Below are 21,865 nucleotides of genomic sequence, written 5' to 3' on the forward strand. Positions count from 1 at the left end.
TTTTAATTAAAGAAGTGGTCTTTATTACATCAAAGAAGTCAAACATTACAGACAAGAATAATCATGAGCCATGAATATCAATTCTATGCTTAGACTGGCCTCTCATCCAGACACCTGCTTCATTCACTGCTCTTCCTTGTGATTACTTCAGATTTATTAAGAAGGAATTATGGGCATCAGAACAAGATTTGCTCCTTAGTTTTCCCTTACATGTGTAGTTATGAAGGCTAATTTACTTTATATAATTTCTGTTGACACACTTGTCATTCTTTTCTCTCTCTGCTTGCTATAGAGATGGGCCATCAGTTTTGTCCAAACTGACTGTATTAATGTGGTGTTATGGCCTGTGAATTTTCTCTTCCTTCTTTGGGTCAGACCAGAAATCTGCAGAAATAAACTAAAAAAAAAGTATGTTCCACCAGCAGAATAAAGTTCTGTATTCCGTGGACACTAATACGTTTTAAACAATATCTGTCCTACAAGAGTACAATCTCTTTATCTACAGCAGAACTAATGTTCTCACATTGCATCCATCATCTAAATCTCTACTGTTCATCCAACAATAGAGCCTTTTAGAGTACTCATGATAGTCTATTTACAACAACATCCTTAACAGGAGACCCGGGCTACTCTTGATCCAACCAAGTGGAACCTCTGACATTTTATTTACATTAAAGTTGTTGTTTTTTTCTGAATAAGTTTGTAAAACACAAGTGGTATTCGGTAAGACTGTGAAGTCTCACAAAGAATTCGTGAAGCATTCGGATTAATAAAACACGCTGACTCATGGTCCAAAAAGGTATTCAAAACAGTGATCGTCCATGAGAACGCATTCAACAAAGCCCTGGTTGCGATCTAAGATGGTGTTAAAATGCTTGTATCAACAAGAAAATTCAAATGATTAGGCACAATAAATGTTTTTGTTTCACAGTCCTGCATGTTTCACTCACTAAGCCTGTTTGCATCACTGAGTCCGTGTGTATTCAGGGATAATGGTGAGCAGGATATGAGGATGAAGATAAACAGCTTATCCCAACTAAAACATTAAGAGGGATAGGAGCGATTATCCAAAATACTCTGTGCATATAAATGCATTGATGTTCTACTGACCACAAACAGAGCAATGGGTTTTTACACAAATAAACCACGGTAACATCACAGAGTTTCATTATTTGAAAACAAGACAATACTATTGAATTCCACCTACATACTGAAAAACTACTTCTAATGCTTTAATATACAGCTTCGATTAGGGGTTCTTAAACTTTTCTTCATGGACTCAACTTGAGCAGATCTCTTACCTAAGGACCCTTTAGGGGCTCATTAAACCATACTAATACTCTCAATACTCCAGAGGAAACAGACTTGCAGTCCATTTTGCGTCCCGACCCCCAGTTTAAGAAACGCTGGTGGTAGAGTAAACGTGGAATGAAGAATGATTGTTCTTACAAGCAATGCAAGTAAACAAACAATAAATACAAACAATGTGCTTTATCCATATAGACATATTTACACAAAGTCTTTGGCTTATGAATAAACATCAGCTACAAAATAATAATAAAACGTGTTGGCCACCAGTGCACAAAACAAATGAGGCCTGGGGTCAGTTCACTTCCAATTCCATTCAAACCATAAATGGAAACCGTAATTCACCCATTCATGAAAAAGCATTTATTCTTAGTCTTTTCTAAGAGTAAATAAGCCGATTCCCTCGTACCCAAAATCTGTTCATATTAGAGTTTTGAAATGAAATATCCCATTTCTGAATTGGCTGAATTGAAAGTGCATTGGGCCCAGCCCTGAAACAAACATGATTATGCTAATGTCACATGGTTGAACACAATCTTCAATTTTTACAATTTGGGTTACAAAGAAGACTTCAAAACTTCTATCCAGACAATCAATAAATGATGCAACAAATCAACTCTGCAGTGACTGCAGAAAACATAAAACAATGATACATATCACACTTTTTTGAACGTATACATTTTAGTGAAAATCCTACACTTAACATTTTTCAAGTCGCCACTTCATGATATCATAAAAAAACAAAACAAACACACAAACAGCCTAATACTCCCTGTGTTAACTTCCTGTTTTTCTTTTATTGTCAGTCTTGTTTCTAAGATGCTACTTCATCTAATTACAGGTAGCAAACTTACATTGACATTTAGGGTATTTTCTATGTCTATATATTCCGTTATCTGACAATATGCTGTGTGTAACCAATGAAGAATGGGTTCAAAGTGGCTATTACGTACTTAAATACATAATAATGTTCTGACTCAGAAAAATAACATGTAAATGCTGCTGATGTATGGAGTAGAAAACAGAAGCATTCACAGAGTTTGGCCAGGCTGTAACTTTAAGTTTCTTGTTCTTATACAAAAGTACTGGCAGCAAATATTCAAACATCACCATGATGAGATGCCCAACACTGTTAAGTAGTCAGAAATAAGCATGAGAGCAGGCTTGGTTGCAGCTAGCAAGGCGGGAGGGAGACATCTACAGTGCACATTGAGTACTGCAGCTGGAACAGCATGAGGCATCAAGTCCATGGGAGGAGGGGCTGTGGTGAGAGGCTAAACATTTAAATGGGGCCCAAAATATACAGGGGCCGGCCAGCACTCAAAAAGCTGTACAATAAGCATAAAGGAGTAAAAGCAGTAACATCTCCACCTCTGTTGCACTCCCAGCAGCCCCTTCTGTTAAAAGTCTGAATGTTTCCCTTTGTTTGGATACTTTACAACACTGTACAAGGAGCCTATTTTGCTTCTGCCATTTGTAGGGACGCAAAATGGGTGCTACAGAACGGCAACCACAGAGGGGAGTCGGGACCAAGCGAAAGCAAAGGATCAAACACACGGGAAGTGAAATTAGTTCTTCACCTCCTCCTCCTCCTCCTCTCTACTTTGTTTAGGAGGACTCTATGAACTCCAATGACAGGTCGTAACAGAACCGGTACTGCTCCTGTAGACAAACACAGACAGGCATACTGAATTTAACATCTGGGTGGGTTAGGGTTCATATTTTGGGTCAATCTCTGACAAAGTCTGATATATTGTAAAACCAAACCAAACATTTAGGTAATCTCCCTCTGTTACTCAGTCTGTCTCTCCTTCTCTCTAACTCACCGGAGTATCCACCATGTTGGGTTTGCTGTTCCTCAAGGTCTTTACGGCGTGGAAGACATCGACCACACTCTGTCTCTTGGCCATCTCACACACAATGCTGCTGGCACAGAACACTCCACTACGCCCACCTCCGTTTCTGTAAACACGCAGACAATGATACAGAGACATGTCACAAAAAGCACAATTTAATATTTCATTTGCAGTTTTGCCACCTCTCAGTGTTCATGACACTGATTGTAGAACACTGATAACAAAGCGTCCTGCTCGTCACTAAATCTTGTGCATCATCAGACAAAAAGACATTCTGGTGGAAGAGAAGTGTCACTCTGAGTGAGCCATTAACACTTCCTATAATAATCACCAAATGGTGCCAAGATAACTGGTAGTACCAGTCCTTATAAGACCACTGCTAGATGCAGTCTTAACAAACATGTTAGGCAAATTTAGCAACCTTTATTTGATTCTTTTCCTCTTTACTTGAACAAATTAACTGATACATTTTCACGTTTTTTACTAAGTAAACCAAAGGCTCTTTTGTTGGCTGATGGCTTTGGCTGATGGCTTTTCACAAATACACTTGCTAAATAAATAAATTAAAAAAAGTGTATGGGACTCTGTATGTTTGGTGTGAACCCACAGGCAGTGTACGATGGTTCTTCCCTCTCCCTCCTCTCCCTCACGCTGCCACTGGTCGACCTGCAGGATCAGTTTGAGGAAGGAGCGTTTAGAGGCGGGGATTTCTCTGTGCCCCGCCCACCCCAGGTACTGGAACTGACGAACCATCAGGTAGCCTTCCTGGGGCTGAAAGATCAAACAACAAAAAACATTTAGAGGAATGGATTCTGTTAAACAGGAGACTGTTGGAAGAGATGAGTTAACACTGTTTCTGTTCGTTTCTCAATCACACATAAAGGAAGATGTGGCTTGAAGAAAATCACACAAACGCAGCAACACAATATCAATCAACTAACCCTGGTGAGGTTGCAGACTCTGAAGAGTCGACTGATTACGTCACATTCCATTGAGCAGGACATACATTCCACCTGGACCGGACCGTAACGCAACATGCCCTCCTCTGGCCAGTACTGAGGACAGCCCTGAGCAGAAACAGTTACAGCGTTTAGATACAGTATATGCAAGAGTGAAACAGCAATAAATAGAAGTGCAAAATTCAATATTGTAAGCATTTTTCTTATTGTTGTTTCCCTATATGTTGTATGGTTTTTTTGCCTGTTTGAGGCCTTGGTGATCAAAGGACAGTAAAATCCTGTTCATATACTGTATACTGACTTTGGTGTGAAGTTGATGTTGAGGCTAGACTGACATTTTAAGCCCATATTAGCATTTTTATACAAATTTGTAGTAACTGCAAGACAGGATTATTTTCTTCAGTATTATAAATGTTCCTCTCTGTTCACAGACAGAGTTTAATTAGATTTTTATTTGATACATCTGACCATAGAAACCATTCCAGTGTGGTCTGCAAGAGTTTTTACTTCAGAATGGCAAAGTGTTAAACATTAAAACATATACTAAATTATACATTTTGACTATATTAAAGATGATACCTGTACATGTATACGTTTTATTTGTAGAATTCTACAATGTGGCTCCTCTTCTGTCGATTATTCTTGCTTGTTATGACTGTTGGATACATTAGATTTCATTGTTTGTCTTCCTCCCTTCACTGCTTATAATGTAGGCATATTGTATTTATGCCCAAGTGCCTGTGTATATGAGTATAGTATGTTGATAGTATAATAAAGTTCATAAATGTTATACTACTATATCCATTGATGTTGTTTGGTGAAAGCTTTATATCTCAAATATATCATCCTCTCAGAAAGTAAGACAAACAGTGACAGATCAAAATTGTGATAATCAAATGATGATCAAAAGTGATAATCCTAAAACAACTGAACAGTGAATTACCTGAGCCAGGTCAATCTCATTCAGCATCACCAAACTGGTACATCCATAGTCATAAACCAGACGCCAAAAGTCTTTGACAGTGTTAGGCAAAGGATGCTGGGTAACGATGAATGCAGCAGGCTGTCTGTAGCTCTGCATGAAACAGGCAACAGAAATAATGTCAGGTCTTTCATACACACAGTGGTGTCATTTCATTCCCAAACTTATTAAATCCAGCAGCATGAAGCACAAAGTTTTGCTTTTCATACACATCGTTCACATCCCTGTTTTGTTACCTAAATATCTTCATCCTTGTTTTTATTACATATTTCTTTCTCTCTCTCATACACACTCTCATGGTCACATAATCATGCAGTGGGCCTATCAAATGTGAGGGTGAGGAGCATGCATTGCATATACAAATACACTGTACGTACAGTACATCTATGTCTAACAGGGTCAGTGTACTTCATGTTCAGGTCAAGTCTTTAAATGGCAAATTTGTCAGTCACAAAATAAAGTTTCTATTGACATAATGAACTGACTGAACTCAAAGTGAACTGAGCCCAACTCATCCTGAATGAAAATGTGCAGCCAAATGTGTGACATGAGTGTGAATGACTTTAGTGACTTGTAATCATGAGGAGAATCTAATGTGAGGGTCGGGGTCAGGTTTAGGATTTAGGGTGTAAATGGCTTTACTAAACATGAACCTGGTGGCGGAACGACACTGAAGCCATGAAACAAATCCAGTATTGGACATTTGAAGTAAAATCCCATTACCTGGAACTCCTCTGAGAGCTTGGTTAGAGAGAGGCCAAAGGTAAGTGACTAAACTTTAAATATGAACTTTAAAAATTGGAAAGTTTTACAGCAATTACAGTATTTTTGTCCTCCAACAGATTTGTTGGAGGGAAGCCGGGTTTCTATCCACACCATGCATATATTACTTTTTGTGTTTCAACCATTATTACTCACATACTGTATCTATAGCCCAGCCCTTACTATCCTTCTCTCTGTCTAATTTCTATGAAAACAGACCTGCTAATCAACATTAAATTGTATTTGTCAGACAATGACCAGATATTGCCATCTTACCTGCCAATTTCAACCTACATAATGACTTTGTTTTTCAAGTCATGGTGGCAACATGTTGTCAACTGTTGCCAATGTAAACAATGTCCTGCAACAATGAGACTGTTAAAGATTGGGTGGTGGCCAGAGAAGCTAGTGGTCTTTTCAGAACCTGGATTTGTCTCTAGCCTTCTGCTGCTAAAACCACAAACACAGCATCACACAAACACGGAGGGGAGTCTGTGTGTGTGCGTGTGTGTGTGTGTGTGTGTGTGGGTGGGTGTGTGTTGTCTCTATAAACATATGTGCATAAGTATATAATATCTGTTTCTCTTCATCATCATTTGTGTATAACGTCTTAAAAGTGTGTATCATTTTTAAACAATTATGTGACTGCAATTCGGGTCAATAGACATAATACATTGTTTTTGTTTTGTTTTACATATTCAAATTGTGTTATGTGAATGCAACACAGATCTGTCTAAAATGCTACGTCCACATATGTTGTGAAATGTCCCAAACTACTCGTGCTTGATGTGTTGAAAATAACACAACCTAACTGTATGTGAATGTGAGTGTGTTATACACTTACATCCATCAGAGCAGCATTGATGTAGTTGCTGCTTTCTCCGTCTATTGTAATGAGGAAGGGAAGGCATCTATCAGGAGGAAGGCCATCCATAAAGCGGTTCTTATCTTGGTTTCTAGGCAACAATGCGATGCTGCAGTCTTCGGGTTGAGGCTGAGGGGTCACCGAGTTTAACGTCTGGAAAAAGAGAGACATGCAAAACATATAACTTAGTGCATAAGCAGAGTTTTTAGGTCCCTGGAATACTCTACCTTTCCGTGCAAAGTTAGGATTCAAAGTTGGGTCCCATTAAGGTTGAAATATATCCTGAAATCATGCTTAAAAAAACAGGTGTCCATAACATTTTTTTGTTTTGCTGGTTCATTTAAGGTACCCTGTAGATGTTTTAACCGCTATTAACGCTATAGAACTATGTTTTTACAAGTGTGTCCCGATTTTGTTTATATCTTGGGAAAGCGTGTGACCGATATACATTCCATTCATTTCCATGCTATTCCACTAATTGACATTTACCAACGGTAATGCACCAATAAAGCCAAAGAAGAGGAAGACTGTGCAGCATTTACAATACTTGAAAATACTTAAAAGCTTCACAGCTTTATTGTATTTGTAAAAATTGCATTGATGAAGTTGTTTTTAGAGTTTTTTCTGTCTGTTGCTTCTGGGTTGGAGCTAAAGGATTACATTTTTGGGTTGAGAAAGGCCAGGAGTGGATTCAGAAGCTGATCATTTCCCCAAAACGTGGCTAGATATACTTCTTAGATGCTGCATTGTCATTCAGAGGCTCAAAAACTGCCAGAAGCCTTGTCAAAGCTATTGTTATTGCAAAATACTGAACAGCTGAGAAGTGGATTATGCTGACATGAGACACTTCTGTTGACATTTTGATATTTGTTTTGTTTTGTAAAAACTCAGCTTCTAAATGCATTTTAAGATAAACTTTGGAGGGGTGTAACTTTAAAGGCTGAAGATACAGATTACATTAGGTTTACCTGGAACTCATCCTTCAGATGTGACGAGTTGGTCTGCGAGTCGATGCGGATCAGCTCATAAAAAGCAGCTTTGAACTCGCAGACTGGTATGGCTGTTTCTCCACATAAACAAGCCTCTAGAATGGCATCATGGATGAATATATACTGCTCCTGAAGACATATAATTCAAGACATGCATAGTGTTATATACATACACATATTTCACTCCAGATAAAAACAAAGGCAAACAATAAAACACACACGTGTCACATAGATAACACAAGCGGCTGTGATGTCAAATTAAAGTGAGCATGCGGACACTGTGAGTTAGTGATGACTGATGGGAGATGGCGCTATGAATGAGATGAGATGATGAATGGCGAATTTTTGTTGTGAGTCAGTCCACACAGGAAATTGTATTTTTTGGAAATGACTGCAGCTTTAATTCAATGAACAAAGTGAATGGCTTTGTTATGATGTTTTTTGTTACACCGTTACAGACTAATATGTCTTACATTTTACATTGTGCACCGAAAGATTATGATGATGTTACATAAAAGAATGTATTTAATGTAATCAAAATAACTCTTTTTGCATTGTTGTAAGAGACAAAGATAGAGATAGATAGAATAGATAAAAATGGAAATTAATTTGTTGGTAAAAAACAAAAAACCAAGAGGTGCCACACTAGTCTACCACAATGTAATTCTTCATCCTACCACTGAATGGTGCCAAAGTAAGATATTTTCAAATCCTTGAAAAAGTGGCTCTTTAAGGTGCTCTAAGCGATGTTGGGTGACGTTACTTCTTGTTGACGTTGGAAGTATTGTCAAACAAAACTTAGGCTAGCTCGCCCCTGCCTCCTCCTCATCCCGTCCCCTCCCCCTCCCTTCCGTGCTTCCTGAAACAGTCATAAACGCGCATTGTGGAAGTAGCCTACATGCTAACGCTGCTGCGAGATGGCTCAACCAACTCCTTGTCAGTTATTGGCTGGAACACTGTTTGTTATGTTTCGAGATCGTGTTGTTTTTTTTACAGTGTGTTCAGGGGACAGGAAGCTAGTGGATAGTGAGGAGATGTTTGCTGTATGTGACAAAAAATGTTGTAGCCTAAAAAACGTTAGAGCACCTTTAAATAATAATGAATTTTCCCTTCGCCCAAGTCACGATAATACTCCTAATGGTAAGTATATATTCCATGAAATGTTTGCTGTGTTTCTGTAATGAGATGACATGTTTATGAATGGGTGGCAGATAGATGTAGTCAGCTAGCCTACACCATGCTGATGGCTGAGTCTTACACTGAGGGTATATCGAGTATATTCTGAGATGTGGATGCAGATGGAGGATGGGTAATGCAGTCACCTCAGTCTGTACCATGTTGATCCTCCTAGAGCGAAGAGCCTTCACACAGTTGTAGATGTCGACCACTCCTTCTCTCTCCGCCATGTCCAGCATGATGTCAATGACTATGAAACAGCCCGTACGCCCTGCTCCAGCACTGCAGAGAGAAACAGAGAAAAATAAATGATTCTTTATGTTCGTATTAATTGAGAGAGAAAAACAAAGACATTTTTAATGACTATATGTATATTTCAGATATAAGGGTGCCTAGTAGAGTGGTACAGAATATAAAGGTCTCCATGTATTTCTATACCTGCAGTGGACCACAATTGGCCCAGCAGAGGGTGGATTGGAGATTTTAACCCTGCGGATGAAGGAAAGTAGTCCCGTAGCGTGATATGGAACTCCGTGATCAGGCCAGCCTGTGAAATGGAACTGCTTGACTTCCCGCACCTCGTTGAAACCACGCTGAGTAAAGAAAAAAAGACATCTTTAGGTAACATTTCATGGTACCTGTCATTATATATTTTCCCTCAATGAATATGACCCAAACCTATTAACCAGTTAATTAATGTGGAGCTCCCTAAGATCACACAGAAAAAACAAACACATCCTCAACTAGACAAGCTCACATTTTTTAAGGGTACAAGCATTACAAATTTAAGTATTTGCAATATTGTCAATTATGCTAAACAAATACAATGCCAAATTAATACAAAACAAAAAATTATGCAAATTTTAAGTTAAATAAATATCACTCACCCTCTCCAATGTAAATGTGCGAACCACATATTCAGCAAGAGGTTCAACCTCTACAAAAGTCACCTTGAAGTCTCCGTACACCTCTGCATCGTCTGGCCAATACTTATAGCACTTAACCTGTGAAAAATAACATTTAAGATTTGATCAAATACAGTATAATAATTATAATCAAACATGTTCAAAGACCTGGATCAAGTAGCAGATATAGCACCTTAATAATAAAATACAAGGCCCTAAACATTGCATACTAATAAAACTGTAGGACAGCAGAGATGGTCCACTAATTTCTTTGCACCTGTCAGCTAACCTACTTGTTTTTTCAACTAGCACAAATTCCATTGACATTAACAATATCAAACAATAATTTTATTTATTATTATATTATTATTTATTCTTTAAATGCTTAAAGAATATCTTTCTGGCACACGTGCTAAAGCTGCTTCAAAGTGTAACATGATTCTCATTCATGATTTCTTACATGTTATTTCTTTTATCTGGCTATTATAATTGTCAAATGGCCTAAATAATCTTTGCTAGGCAAAATACATGTAAAAAATATATTTTACAACTATGGGTGAAGGTAAAATGTCTTGCATAGTCGAACTCCACAACAGAGTGAAGAGGGAAAAAAAGAGCAATTTACCCTTCCAACTTCCACCAGATTTGTTACCATGACGATGCAGGCTGACTGTTCCTGCCACACCATTCTCCAGAAGTCATACACTGTCTCATGAACAGGACCTACACACACAGACACACAAAGTCACATACTCAGTACTTTGTATGATTACTAAGTGTGAAGAAAACTGTCTTATTTGTAAAATCCTGAAAAACAGCAGTTATGAAGAATTGTAGCAGTATCGTACCCTGAGTAGCAATGTAGTGACTCGGTCGCTGGTAGCCCTGAAAACAAAACAGCAGAACACAACAACTCAGTATCCATACAAGTGTATGTATCACATTTAAAAAAAAATCTCCAATCATAGTTGGAGACATTGACAGTCAGTGCATCATTATAACCGTCAAAACTAATCTCTGCTCTTACCTGTGGCAATAGGAACATTATGTCCATTATATCCAAGTAGTTTATAGTGAAGTTAACTAAAATATTTTGACGATATAATGAATACAACTGTCATTTTTGGGCTACATGTTGAGTTGCACTGCAAGTTGCAAAAGTTTGTCATCTCATCAAGGGGATGGGATGTGGGGGAACTTTTACTCTTAATACTCTGATATTTCTACATTCTCAAAACAAAATTGCAAAATTATGCTCAAAGTAAGGCCCTGCCAAAAGCTACAGATGACTGCATTGATGCCTGCCACCTTTACAACAACTGCAAAAAGCTATGACAACCACTGATTGGGATTTCCTATTGATAATTAGACAAACACAGGTACTACGCATAAGTAAATGCACAGAGTGGGAAGTAAGGAAGACTGGTGAGAGGGCAAGATGGAGTGAAATCTTTCATGCTGCAGAGGCCCCAGCAACTCAAAATGTTCGAACAACGCGACTCGATGCATTTAATTTAGTGTATGAATGGACGTATAGGTGTAAAGGTTGAGGGGCGTGAATGAAATAATCCACAGTGATACTTACATCCCTGTACAGCCAAATCTATAGCCCAAGCCACAGGTTGAAAGAACGAGTGGAAGAAAGAAAGAAAGAAAGAAAGCACAACAATGTCAGTGAGTGTCAATCAGAAAAAGAAAAGTTGCATTGACATAATGGGACTTTGAATAGGACATGCAGAAAAAAAACATGATCTTAATCATCTTAAAACTTAGAATTAGACTGAGTAGAATGGACACTCCCTGATGCTATTTGACTTCCTCACAGCAAAAGCACATTGAAGATCTGCAGCCCAAAGAAAGCTGGTTGTTAACAATCTAATTTTCCAGTACAATCCAAATTATATAACAGTTATTGGACCATAGTTGTACCAACAGAGATAAGCTGGATACACCAGGGAGTGTCAACTCTATTCATCCTAATTCAAGCTTAATGTGGATGATAGCATGCATGTAATTGTTTTAATGGAAGGTAATGGTAATATAAAAGAGCATGCTATAAGCAGTATTAGCATTTAAAAAAGTACAATGTGAGAGACTAACATGCAGATGATTGTTGTAAAGGTGACAGCAGAGTGAAGTGGTGGAGATGGAAAAAGATGAATGGATGGATGTGTACTTAGATGGAGTTATGTAGTGATAGATGAATGAACAGACAAACGATGAATAAAATGGATAACAATGGATGGGTGGATGGATTGACCACTTAAAAGATGAATGGATTGAAGGCTAAATGTAGCGACTTTAAGGAGATACTTCTTTTTGAGAGTTAGATAATAAGATTGATACCTTGTCTGTGCAGTAAATACGAAGCTAGCACCAGCAGCCAGTTAGCTTAGATTAGCAAAAAGACTAGAAACAGGGGGAAACAGCGAGCCTGGCTCTGTCAGAAGGTAACAAAATCTGCCTATACAGCTCATTCAAAGCTCACTAATTAACACGTTGTATCTCATTGGTTAAATGTAACTAAAGTGTAACAATGGCAAGCTGTGGTTTTACAGGGGGTTATGTACCAGACTATTTATCAGACTATACTGGCATAATGGCTTCCTGGAGTCACATAATGTGTCAAAACATTTCATTAAAAGGGAGTTTATGAAGAAATAACAACATTTCTCTTTGTATAGTTCTTAGCGTAATGTGGTTGTTCCAACTAAATCCAAATGATCACTAAAATTCTACTGTTTTATTTAATGTAACTTATATAAGACTAAATTGTAATTTAAATTAGGATACTAGGATAAATTCAGAATGGATACATAGATGAATGGATAGACAGAAGAAAGACAACAGAACAGACACCTGAGAAAGACACATTTACTGTATGCATGATGTGTTTTTTGGGGTGGCTGGATGCATAAAATGGTATGATGGATGACTAGTAGACGCAATAAAGGTATAGAGGCCTGACATACGAGCGAGGGAGTGTGGTTTCGTTGGTTTCGTTGGGAGCCAATAGTAGCATTCGATGCGTTTCCACTTACATCGATGTAGTTGGCGTTGATGTAGTCGGAGGAGGGGTCGTCTTCTATGGGCTGGAGAATAACCCTTGAATGGTCATCTAAAGAAAGAAGAGTACAGTGTTGGAGAGAGCAACAGAAATAGATAAAAAAAACAAAAACAAAGAGAGACAGTGAGATTGAGAGGAAAGCAAAATTAAAAAGAATATTTGTTTTAGGGCATATGGACATTTTGGGACAAAAAGCACTTTAATGTATTTTTTCTATGTCTCTTACTCCCCTCTTTCCCCTTTTCTTCCTCCTGTAAAGCACGTTGTAACTTCTGATGTGAACATAAATATCCATAAATGAAGCTTGCTTACATGCTATAATGTTCCCATAGCGGTTCTTGGTACGGTTCTGATCCTTCTTGGCCACGTCCCAGGAGGCCGACTGGCCCTCGAAGAAGCTCTGTATCACCAACAGCACACAAAACAATACAAAAGAAAATTACACGTCATGGATCCTAAAAAAGCAACATTCCTACTGGATGACTCTGAGCAGGAAGAAGTAATTGAATGGCTTTATTCCATGGGCACATGAGTGGTGACAGAATGCTTATTAGATACATAAAAAGGGGAAATAAAAAAATGTTTGTAGCTTTTTGATTGTTTAGTCGATAGCAGAAAATATTCTGAAATTAAGAGGCAATTCAACCCTAATAGTCACTTTATCATTTTAATGTAGCCAAAATATCAAATAAAGCATGCTACTAATACTTCCTTTATTGCTACTACTTGTACTAGTAATCTAAGTACTGTTTATAATAATCTTACTTCATACTCCTCCTTAAAGCCGTAGCTGTCAGATGTTTTCATCAGGTTGATGTGCTGCAGAAGATCGGCCACTCTGATGGCAGGGTGAAGCTGTCCAGTCTGATAGGGAGATTCGGTTCCTTCACAGTGATACCGAGGAACATCCAGAAGCCTGCTGTTCTCCGCTGCAGAGCCACTGTGGTTCTCATCTACAACAAAAGAGGAAATTACTGGTTAGTTCAATCCCAAATTAACCAAACATTTCATTATCAGTGCCTTTACTGTTTTATACTGTCCAGGGTAAAAAAAGTATAAAACGGATCCATTTTTTGTTATCATGTCTGAGGGATGAATCATACAGTAAAAGGCTGTGTTAGGTTGGATAAAAACTGTGTACATTTACTAAACACTGGCTTTAAAAAAAAAACAATTACTTTTTCGTCTTCCCAAAACCAGTTTTAGCTGCTGGCTTCAAACTATTACCATAAGAAAATACTGTATTTTCCTCACACCAAACAAACCATAAGTCACTTTGTTTTCTCTGTCTAATACTCACCTGTGATTGGAACTACATGTCAAAGCAGCAGAAAAAGAGAAGAGTAAAAAGGTTTAGTCAGACAGCCAGATAGGAGGATTTGTTAGTAAGACTCTAAATGTGAACTACAGGTTACATCGACAACTTTGATCTACAAGGACCTTAAACGTTACACATAATGGATGATTTAAAAAAACAGATGATCTCACAAAACTACAGTGCATGGACAAAAAACATGAAGTGCCACTTTGCTAAAACAATGTTTATGGCAACATAAAAGCCGTAGTCTACTGCAATGTCCTTTAGTGGTATCATCCACTGCTATTTACAACTATGTTACTTCATTCAGTAACTGATACTTCAAACATAAATTTCACTCTACTATTCCAAGCTTTCTACACTTTCCATACCCATCGTAATAGTAAAGGTAGGTGGTTTTATTCAATATTTACAAACTTTACCGCATTGACATATTTCAGCATCTGGAGCTACATAATACATCTGTTATATGTGGAATAAAACAATACATTTTAACCACAGATGAGCAAACATCTGCCATATACTGTAGTGCAGAAAGGCTGCAGGTTTAATTATCAATTGTGAGTATAGCATATATGATTTAATTAACTTGAAGCTTGTACATAGAAAAAGTATTTCCGCTGTAGGCAATTATGGGGTCAAATTGTTGCAGAACTTCCAGGTGAGGGTTTCTGTGTTGTGGGGAATAATGTGAGTTGGCAGGAGTAATGCACAGACTGACAGGTTGTTTAATGGAGCAGCTTGGGGTTGCAGAACAACCGACTGATTTCATCTTCACCACTGTTTATTAACTGACACTGTTTATTTCATCCAACTGCTGCTTTTCTCTGCTCTGAGGACATGTTAGCTCATTACTGATTGTTAAAGGTTTCCTAAGCCCTCGTCAGGCCAATTAACAGTAAACTTAACCCGACACTGCCTCTTAATTTGCTACTTCCTGCTACTTCTCCCCACTCTGTGATGTGACTGGCCAAGACGGATTGTAACTGTAGCCTTCACTCCAAATTAAAGGCTCTGGATCAGTTAATTAACACAGTTGGGTGGTGTCGTGGATTGTGGGGCCCTTAAGGGTATGTTAGAACTCCACATCATGCTGCGGTCAGTGTCAACACTAGACTAAACTAAATATAAAAACATTGCAGTGCAACACTGGAGCTGAGGTAACATCCAACTTGGCAGAAATTACAGCTACAAAACAAGCCTAGTGGGTATCACAGATGGTAGACACTAAAGCAGATCCTCCAGATCCAGTGCATAGAAAAAGTCCCGCCAAACACACAGGCCTGTAGGCACTAAGTTATTCACTGTCACTTGATGTCACAGATTTAATCTGCACTCGTTTTGCAGTGGCACTGTATCAAATTGTCTCCCTCCTTTTACTGTATGCATTAGTTTCTGTCATTTTTGGGACAGGAGATGACATGCCTTAAAACAACTCCAAACTGTGGAAATAATGAGGTCTCTAAAGGGAGAATGATGGTAATTACTGTGAATATCAATCACTCTCAGTATGAAACAGAAACCATGGCTGGGATTGGGAGTGATTGAACCTGGGGAAAACACAGTACGACAGATGAAGTGCTTGGCTGTTGTTTTTAGTACCGGCCATGTTTTACAAAGACAGTTGGCACTAGGTGGTAAAAAAAACAAGACAAAAGATGAACACACAGTTTTGCAATCCTCATATATTCCATACATTACACATACTGTAGTTAGATTGCATTTGAACCAAATCCAATCATTTTAACATCAAAAACAACATTTTGTATTTTTGTTGTGTTTAAACACTCATCTACAAAAATGTAGATGAGAGACAACACTGTGATACGGAAACTTTCAATCAAGCCAAGATATCCACCCACAAAACACACGGTACTTGACAGAGGTCAAAGTACATAAGACAGGATGAAGGATGTAACGGAAACTTTGACAAATGTCTGACATTTTAACTGGGACCCACGTAATGACGAGATGTACAACACGGGTTACAAGCACAGGGGCTTTAGGATGAAGAGGGGTGATCACTAAAGGGAACTGATGGTAAATGTGACGCATCCAACCATGCTACAAGTCTCACCTAGCACAGCAGTTGGAACCAGAGGATCGTTGGGCACTGTGGGAGGAAACACGGTGAAGAGATTTTCTAAATTTCAACGTTACTCAAACGTACATGAGGACCTAAAAGTGAGCAGTACGCATCAGGAAAATTCAATCCGTATGGCTCCTGATGGACTACACGTTCTCCAGTCATGACTTTAACATGAAAACCATCCACAATTTTTGCTCAACGTAATCTTATAAAGCTATGAATTATTTAACTTGAGACAGAAATGATTTATCAGCAGTTCTTCTGTTCACACACCACGAGACAAACATGTACACTTTCTACACTTTTTGTTATTGGTCTTTGTTTCCAATTTTGTAACTGTAAAACTGATCAGGCTGAATTGATTATTGAGTTGTTATTTTTAACAGCTGAAATGATTAGTTGAACGAACAGTGATTGACAAACATTTTGATCGTCAATAATTCGTGTCAATCTTTTCAAGGCAAATATACCAAACATAACCTCGTTCCTGTTTCTGTAATGTGAGGATTTGCTGCTTTTCTCCGTGTTATAACACTGTAAACTGAATATTTTTGGGATTTGGACTGTTTGTGAGACAGAACAAGACATTTGAAGACGTGACTTTATAATCTGGGAAGCTGTGATGGACATTTTTCCCTGATTTTGGACATTTTGGAGAGAGACTAAATGATGAACCAAAACAATTAGCGGAAGATTCATCAATCAAAACGGATCTTGAGAACTGTTACCTGGCTGTTAGTAAGAATAACCTTGCAAATGCAAAATTCAAGTCTTATCAGTGAGGATAGAAGAAAGGAAAGATAGAAAAGGATAAAACTGAATATTAGATTCCAAGTGCACTTATGAGTTTTATGTTTTGAGGTAGCCCATGGTTAATACTACTGTTTATGGTTAGAATTACAATATTAGTCTTGTTTATAAACCTACATCTGTTGTTGTAGTTGTGAGAGTCCATGAATGTCACAGCCATGGGATCCTCTCCATGCAGAGTGCTCTGGTCAGCATAGCTGCGATCCATGGCATTCACCATGTGAGTCATTTCCTGCCGTGTTGTTCCAATGGCATCTTTGCGTTTTTTAGCCAGTTTCCTGTTGGGGGCAGAGACAGACACAGTCAGGCATCTTATAAACAAATACACAAACATCAGCTAGCCTGCAGACCACCGCCTTGTAAGGAATAGTCTCAAATTTTAAAGTATAATAGGATGTAGTACGAAGTAGGTGGTATCACATCTTTTTTGGAGATGAAAGCATGGCTGGGGGCTACAGGCTGCTGATTCAAGATGCAGAGTTTGGATCCAACAAGGAAGAGAAAAGGAGAAAAGAAGAATGGTGAGGAGAAGAGAAAAAGAGAGGAAGGAAAAAGGAGAGAGCAGGCAAGGGAGGTAGAGGAAAGTCTTGTTTGTAAATGGCAGCATGTAACAGGCTCAGCTATAGAGCTGAGGGAAAAAAGCATCTAATACAGACCAGGGACAAGTAGCAAAGGGAAAACCTGTTATCAACCTTGTTACCAAAGATGAGCTGTCAGATGAAAGCCTTTAAAAGTGTTTTATTTTCAAATATGTTTATAGTTGGCTGAAACTAAAAAAAAAGAAAAGTAATTTAATGATATTTCTACATTATCACCAAGTGAAAGGGAAAACAAACACAAAAGAAAAAATTCACAGCAATATTAAATATTTAGGTTTTCATCCGACAGCAAAGATAGGAAAATACCCATTACAACAGCAGTAAGGGGATGACTTATGATCTACGGAAGCTCAGGGAAAACCATTTAGCAAACAAAGTACCACCGTTATCATCAGATGAGTAGTAGCACTCAGGTGACATCATAAATAGTCGGTCCAGAATTTTGCGAGACCGATTCATTGTCTATCTAGGAAAAAGACACCTTTAGGGATACCTGATTTTAAATTTTAATCTGCAATTTTTCTTCACAGGTGGTTTTTGTATTGTGGAATTAAATGTTGCAAGCAACATAAACCTTTCTTTATAATAAAGACCAGTGCCTGGTGAAGAAAAATAACAGATTAAAAAGGTTAGAATTTACAGGTTTAACATCCATAAAATCCCAGGAAAAATAACTGTAAAGGGCTTAATACTTTGAGCATGACAGAGCATGCAGGAACATTTTGTACTCAGAGCCACAGATATATATCAGTTAGGACAACATCTGTTGTAGCAAAACAAACATTTATTACGTTTTTAGTTGACCTGCTTTAAATTAGTTAGTCTCTTACTTGTATAGCAGTTTGAGATCCAACATAAATGTAAAAAATATTCTCTCTGATGAAGAAATAAATGTTTGATTGTTGCATAACTGATAAAATGTACAGCTCTGACTTTTCCCCAGTAAACAGACAGAAAGCATGCTTTGTTTTATTGTATATTTTACCTCTTCACCCCAAAATACACCAACTCCACCTCCACCTCTAAGACCACACACACAATGCACACAATGCACACAGAGACACACAGACACACACACAGACACACTCACATTCACTCACTCAGGAACAGTTATTTAACTGCTGACCAGGTGTAGCTGTTTATGTGGGTGTTTGTGAGTGTAGTACTGGTTGTTCAACAGAAAACATGAAAATCGGAGAGAAGGCGATACATATATCATAAACCACCATATTCTGTGTACTTATACTGTATATTTATGGTATAGAAAGGAGAGAGAAGTATAAACAGAGAAAGAGAGGGGGTAGCTGTGACCAGAACTAGAGTAATATCATTTAAAATAATTTTTAAGGTCTGATATGTAAAATGAAACTGTAAATTGATTTTGAGGACAATATGCATTATAAAAAGTACTGTAATATCCAGTGAACATGCCTGATTATTAAAATGGTAAATGTATGCCAAGAAGACACTCTACAAATATCTTAATAATAATTAACAAAACTAAAATATGCCCCCTTATAAATGTATGAGGACAATATTTGTGGACAGTAAATGTTGTTTCTGATAGATGTATTCAAAAAGTTGCTGTATTGTCTTGCCATTTAACTTCAACTTCAGAATTTTTATATTAACAAACAATTCAATTTTTCTGCCCATCTTATCTCCATAACTAATAACACACTGATTTGCAGACTTGCAGACTAACGGAATACATGGAACAGCGTAATCAAGATACATAAAAGGAACTGTATTCTGTTTAATTACAGAAAAAACGATGTAATCAGATTACCAATAGTAAAAACACTTCACGAGCCTCACAAAACACTACTCCAGTCTTGATTGAAATCATAGCTTACAGTTGCCAATTTATTATCATGGCCTTTAACGTTAGTGAAAAAAAAAAAATCTCTTCATTATTTTGTATTTAAAGCAGAAAAGGGAAAAAACATCACAGTACAGTGCCAGTGATGCCAATATTTGGTACAGTATTGAGGTAATCCAAAAGTTCACAAAATAATCAAGTTACATTACTTTAATATTGTGCAAAATAAAAAACACAAGCTAGTGATAAGTAAATATCCATATTTCTTAATTGATGTGTTTTGTTACTGCTGAATAGTGCACTAAATAGACCCGCCTCTTTTTAAAGGAAGTGGAATTGTCCATTGTGGTCACAGCCAGTGAGAGACAATAAGAGACATAGTAGAGAAGTAAAGAGTACCCACAACACGAGAAAACCCACCAACAACTACCAAAATCAGAGCCATGTGCTCCACACAGAGCTGAGAGGGAACCAGAAAAGAGACACTGAGTATGTGCAGCAGTTACCATGATACCTGTGACTTGATGGATGGATGGATGAACACATGACTACATGCACACAAAGAGCTACAAGTCACAAGTGCAGCATTCTTTTTTCAAATAACACGCTTAGGCCTGTGTCGTCCCACTTTGGCTTGCTTTGTTCTGGTTTATGGCCTACTTTGGCCTTTATAAGCCTGCTTCAGAGCAACTTTGGAGCATGTAGAGGACACCAGGGCTGAGGTCAATTCACTGTCAGTTCAGCCCCATTAAAATTAAATTTGCTAATGATTCAGCATTTATATATTTATTTGGAGATATTTTTGACAGGAAACCAGCAAGCATTCTCTTGCTCAAGAAAACGTTTATATAAATGGTTGAAAATCCTGACCTGACTGATGTGAAAGTGAACTGACCCCCACCCTGGCAAGGCGTCAATGAGGATGGCTTTTGCTGGTTGGTCAGAGCTGAAAATGTGTTTTGTCTTGAAAAAAGTATACTGCATCTTTAAAAATAACAACAACTAGCCACTAATAATTCGCCCAATAAGATAACAGCAGCTGGGTAAGCTGATTGTTGATTGGTTGTTTACTTACAGGTAATAAGAGTATGAATAGTAGGTCCTCCTGGGGTTGTGAGCCAATCAGAAAGCAAAGAATGAGACAGGGTCATGAATATGCAAATTAGGACAATACTGTCCTGTCCCAACCAGCAACAACAGAAACAGAAGAAACACCTTTTGATTGCTACGACTTGAGGGTCTTGCAAGGGGTTGTTATAATAACTATGGGCCCTATTTCTTTAAAAGGCTCAATTTAAATGCTAAATAAATACTTAAAAAACAAGCTTAGAGATTTATAAAAAATATTACTAAAATAACAACGAACTATCAGTCTTTCTCTTCTTTACTTCTGAAGGTGTCAAATTAAAAATATTCATGCAATATTTTTAAGCTGAATTTACTGTAACCGGAAGGCCCTGATCAGAGATTTTTAAGCCCTAATCAGCCAATCACCTTTACTTCGTCCTACTGAAAGTAAACAATTTGTCAAAACTGATACAAAGCTATCCGATCTGTTGCACCACGCAGCTCGCTTCCTGCAAAGCAAGCATGATGTCATTGCGATGTCATCATGTCCCACCATTTTAAAGATGCAGTATTGTTCAAAGTTGTAAAGGTTCAATGACAATGAAGATTGATCTCCCCAGAAACCTTTATAAAAAACTACCAAATGCTGTCAACATAGCTTCACTCATGAGGGTGACATAAAATCACAAATCATTAAAATTAAAACCATTTCTGCCAGTTGTCAGTAGTCACAGTTTAGTTACACATTAATGATTACATGTCAGATCTGTTTTTATAGCTCAAAACAAAGATACATTTTAAATGAAACCAAGTTTTTAGGACTCACTCTGAATTTTCTATACAATAGAGATATGCAAAGGTTTTCTCAACCAGAAACTGCTGTCATGAGTTGATCAATGTTGGTTGCCGCACAATCTCATGTGTTCTCATAAATCAAACCAAAAATGTAACAAAAAAAAAAAAAGTAATGTAAAAATACCACACACAGAATATACCTTGAAACATACTTAAACATAATGCTTGAAAATATTTTGTTTCCAAAAATACCATTAATTTCCGGTTGTTGATGCTGGTAATATATTATTTCAACCTGTCAGAAACACACTTAAATATAACATTTTAATGTTTTACTTTAGAGGAACACTGTCATCCTGTTGCAGTCCTTGAACACTCAGTGATCTAGTGCTAATGTCTCCTCCAGCTCAAAAGCATGAATGCAGCTTGAGCTGGTTCAGTTCAAAACAACAACAAACACTAAATTCAGTTCCTCCCAGCTGTGCATACAGAGTA

General features: G+C 37.7%; 1 protein-coding gene across 23 annotated transcripts in view; it reads right to left on the reverse strand.

The window, feature by feature from the left end:
- The window catches only part of ptprk (protein tyrosine phosphatase receptor type K), a 114,219-nt gene continuing 92,354 nt past the window's right edge, over positions 1–21,865 (reverse strand). The window contains exons 22-42 of one of the 23 annotated variants that reach the window (XM_039781237.1): positions 20,583–20,612; positions 17,204–17,364; positions 16,265–16,300; positions 14,170–14,181; positions 13,635–13,822; positions 13,182–13,281; positions 12,844–12,920; positions 11,388–11,405; positions 10,651–10,687; positions 10,428–10,525; positions 9,785–9,901; positions 9,336–9,490; positions 9,044–9,179; positions 7,701–7,850; positions 6,712–6,885; positions 5,829–5,846; positions 5,067–5,198; positions 4,106–4,231; positions 3,772–3,935; positions 3,135–3,270; positions 1–2,970 (exon numbers count right to left, since the gene is read on the reverse strand). In XM_039781237.1, the coding sequence (XP_039637171.1) occupies positions 2,917–2,970; positions 3,135–3,270; positions 3,772–3,935; positions 4,106–4,231; positions 5,067–5,198; positions 5,829–5,846; positions 6,712–6,885; positions 7,701–7,850; positions 9,044–9,179; positions 9,336–9,490; positions 9,785–9,901; positions 10,428–10,525; positions 10,651–10,687; positions 11,388–11,405; positions 12,844–12,920; positions 13,182–13,281; positions 13,635–13,822; positions 14,170–14,181; positions 16,265–16,300; positions 17,204–17,364; positions 20,583–20,612 (2,119 nt within the window). In that variant the 3' untranslated portion in view covers positions 1–2,916. Of the gene's footprint in view, positions 2,971–3,134; positions 3,271–3,771; positions 3,936–4,105; positions 4,232–5,066; positions 5,199–5,828; positions 5,847–6,711; positions 6,886–7,700; positions 7,851–9,043; positions 9,180–9,335; positions 9,491–9,784; positions 9,902–10,427; positions 10,526–10,650; positions 10,688–11,387; positions 11,406–12,774; positions 12,921–13,181; positions 13,282–13,634; positions 13,823–14,169; positions 14,182–16,264; positions 16,301–17,203; positions 17,365–20,582; positions 20,613–21,865 lie in introns of all 23 variants that reach the window. The other 22 variants (XM_039781232.1, XM_039781229.1, XM_039781234.1 and 19 more) reach the window with 22 other exon arrangements.

Source organism: Perca fluviatilis, chromosome 18, assembly GCF_010015445.1.
Source record: "Perca fluviatilis chromosome 18, GENO_Pfluv_1.0, whole genome shotgun sequence".
NCBI classification, from domain to species: Eukaryota; Metazoa; Chordata; class Actinopteri; order Perciformes; family Percidae; genus Perca; species Perca fluviatilis.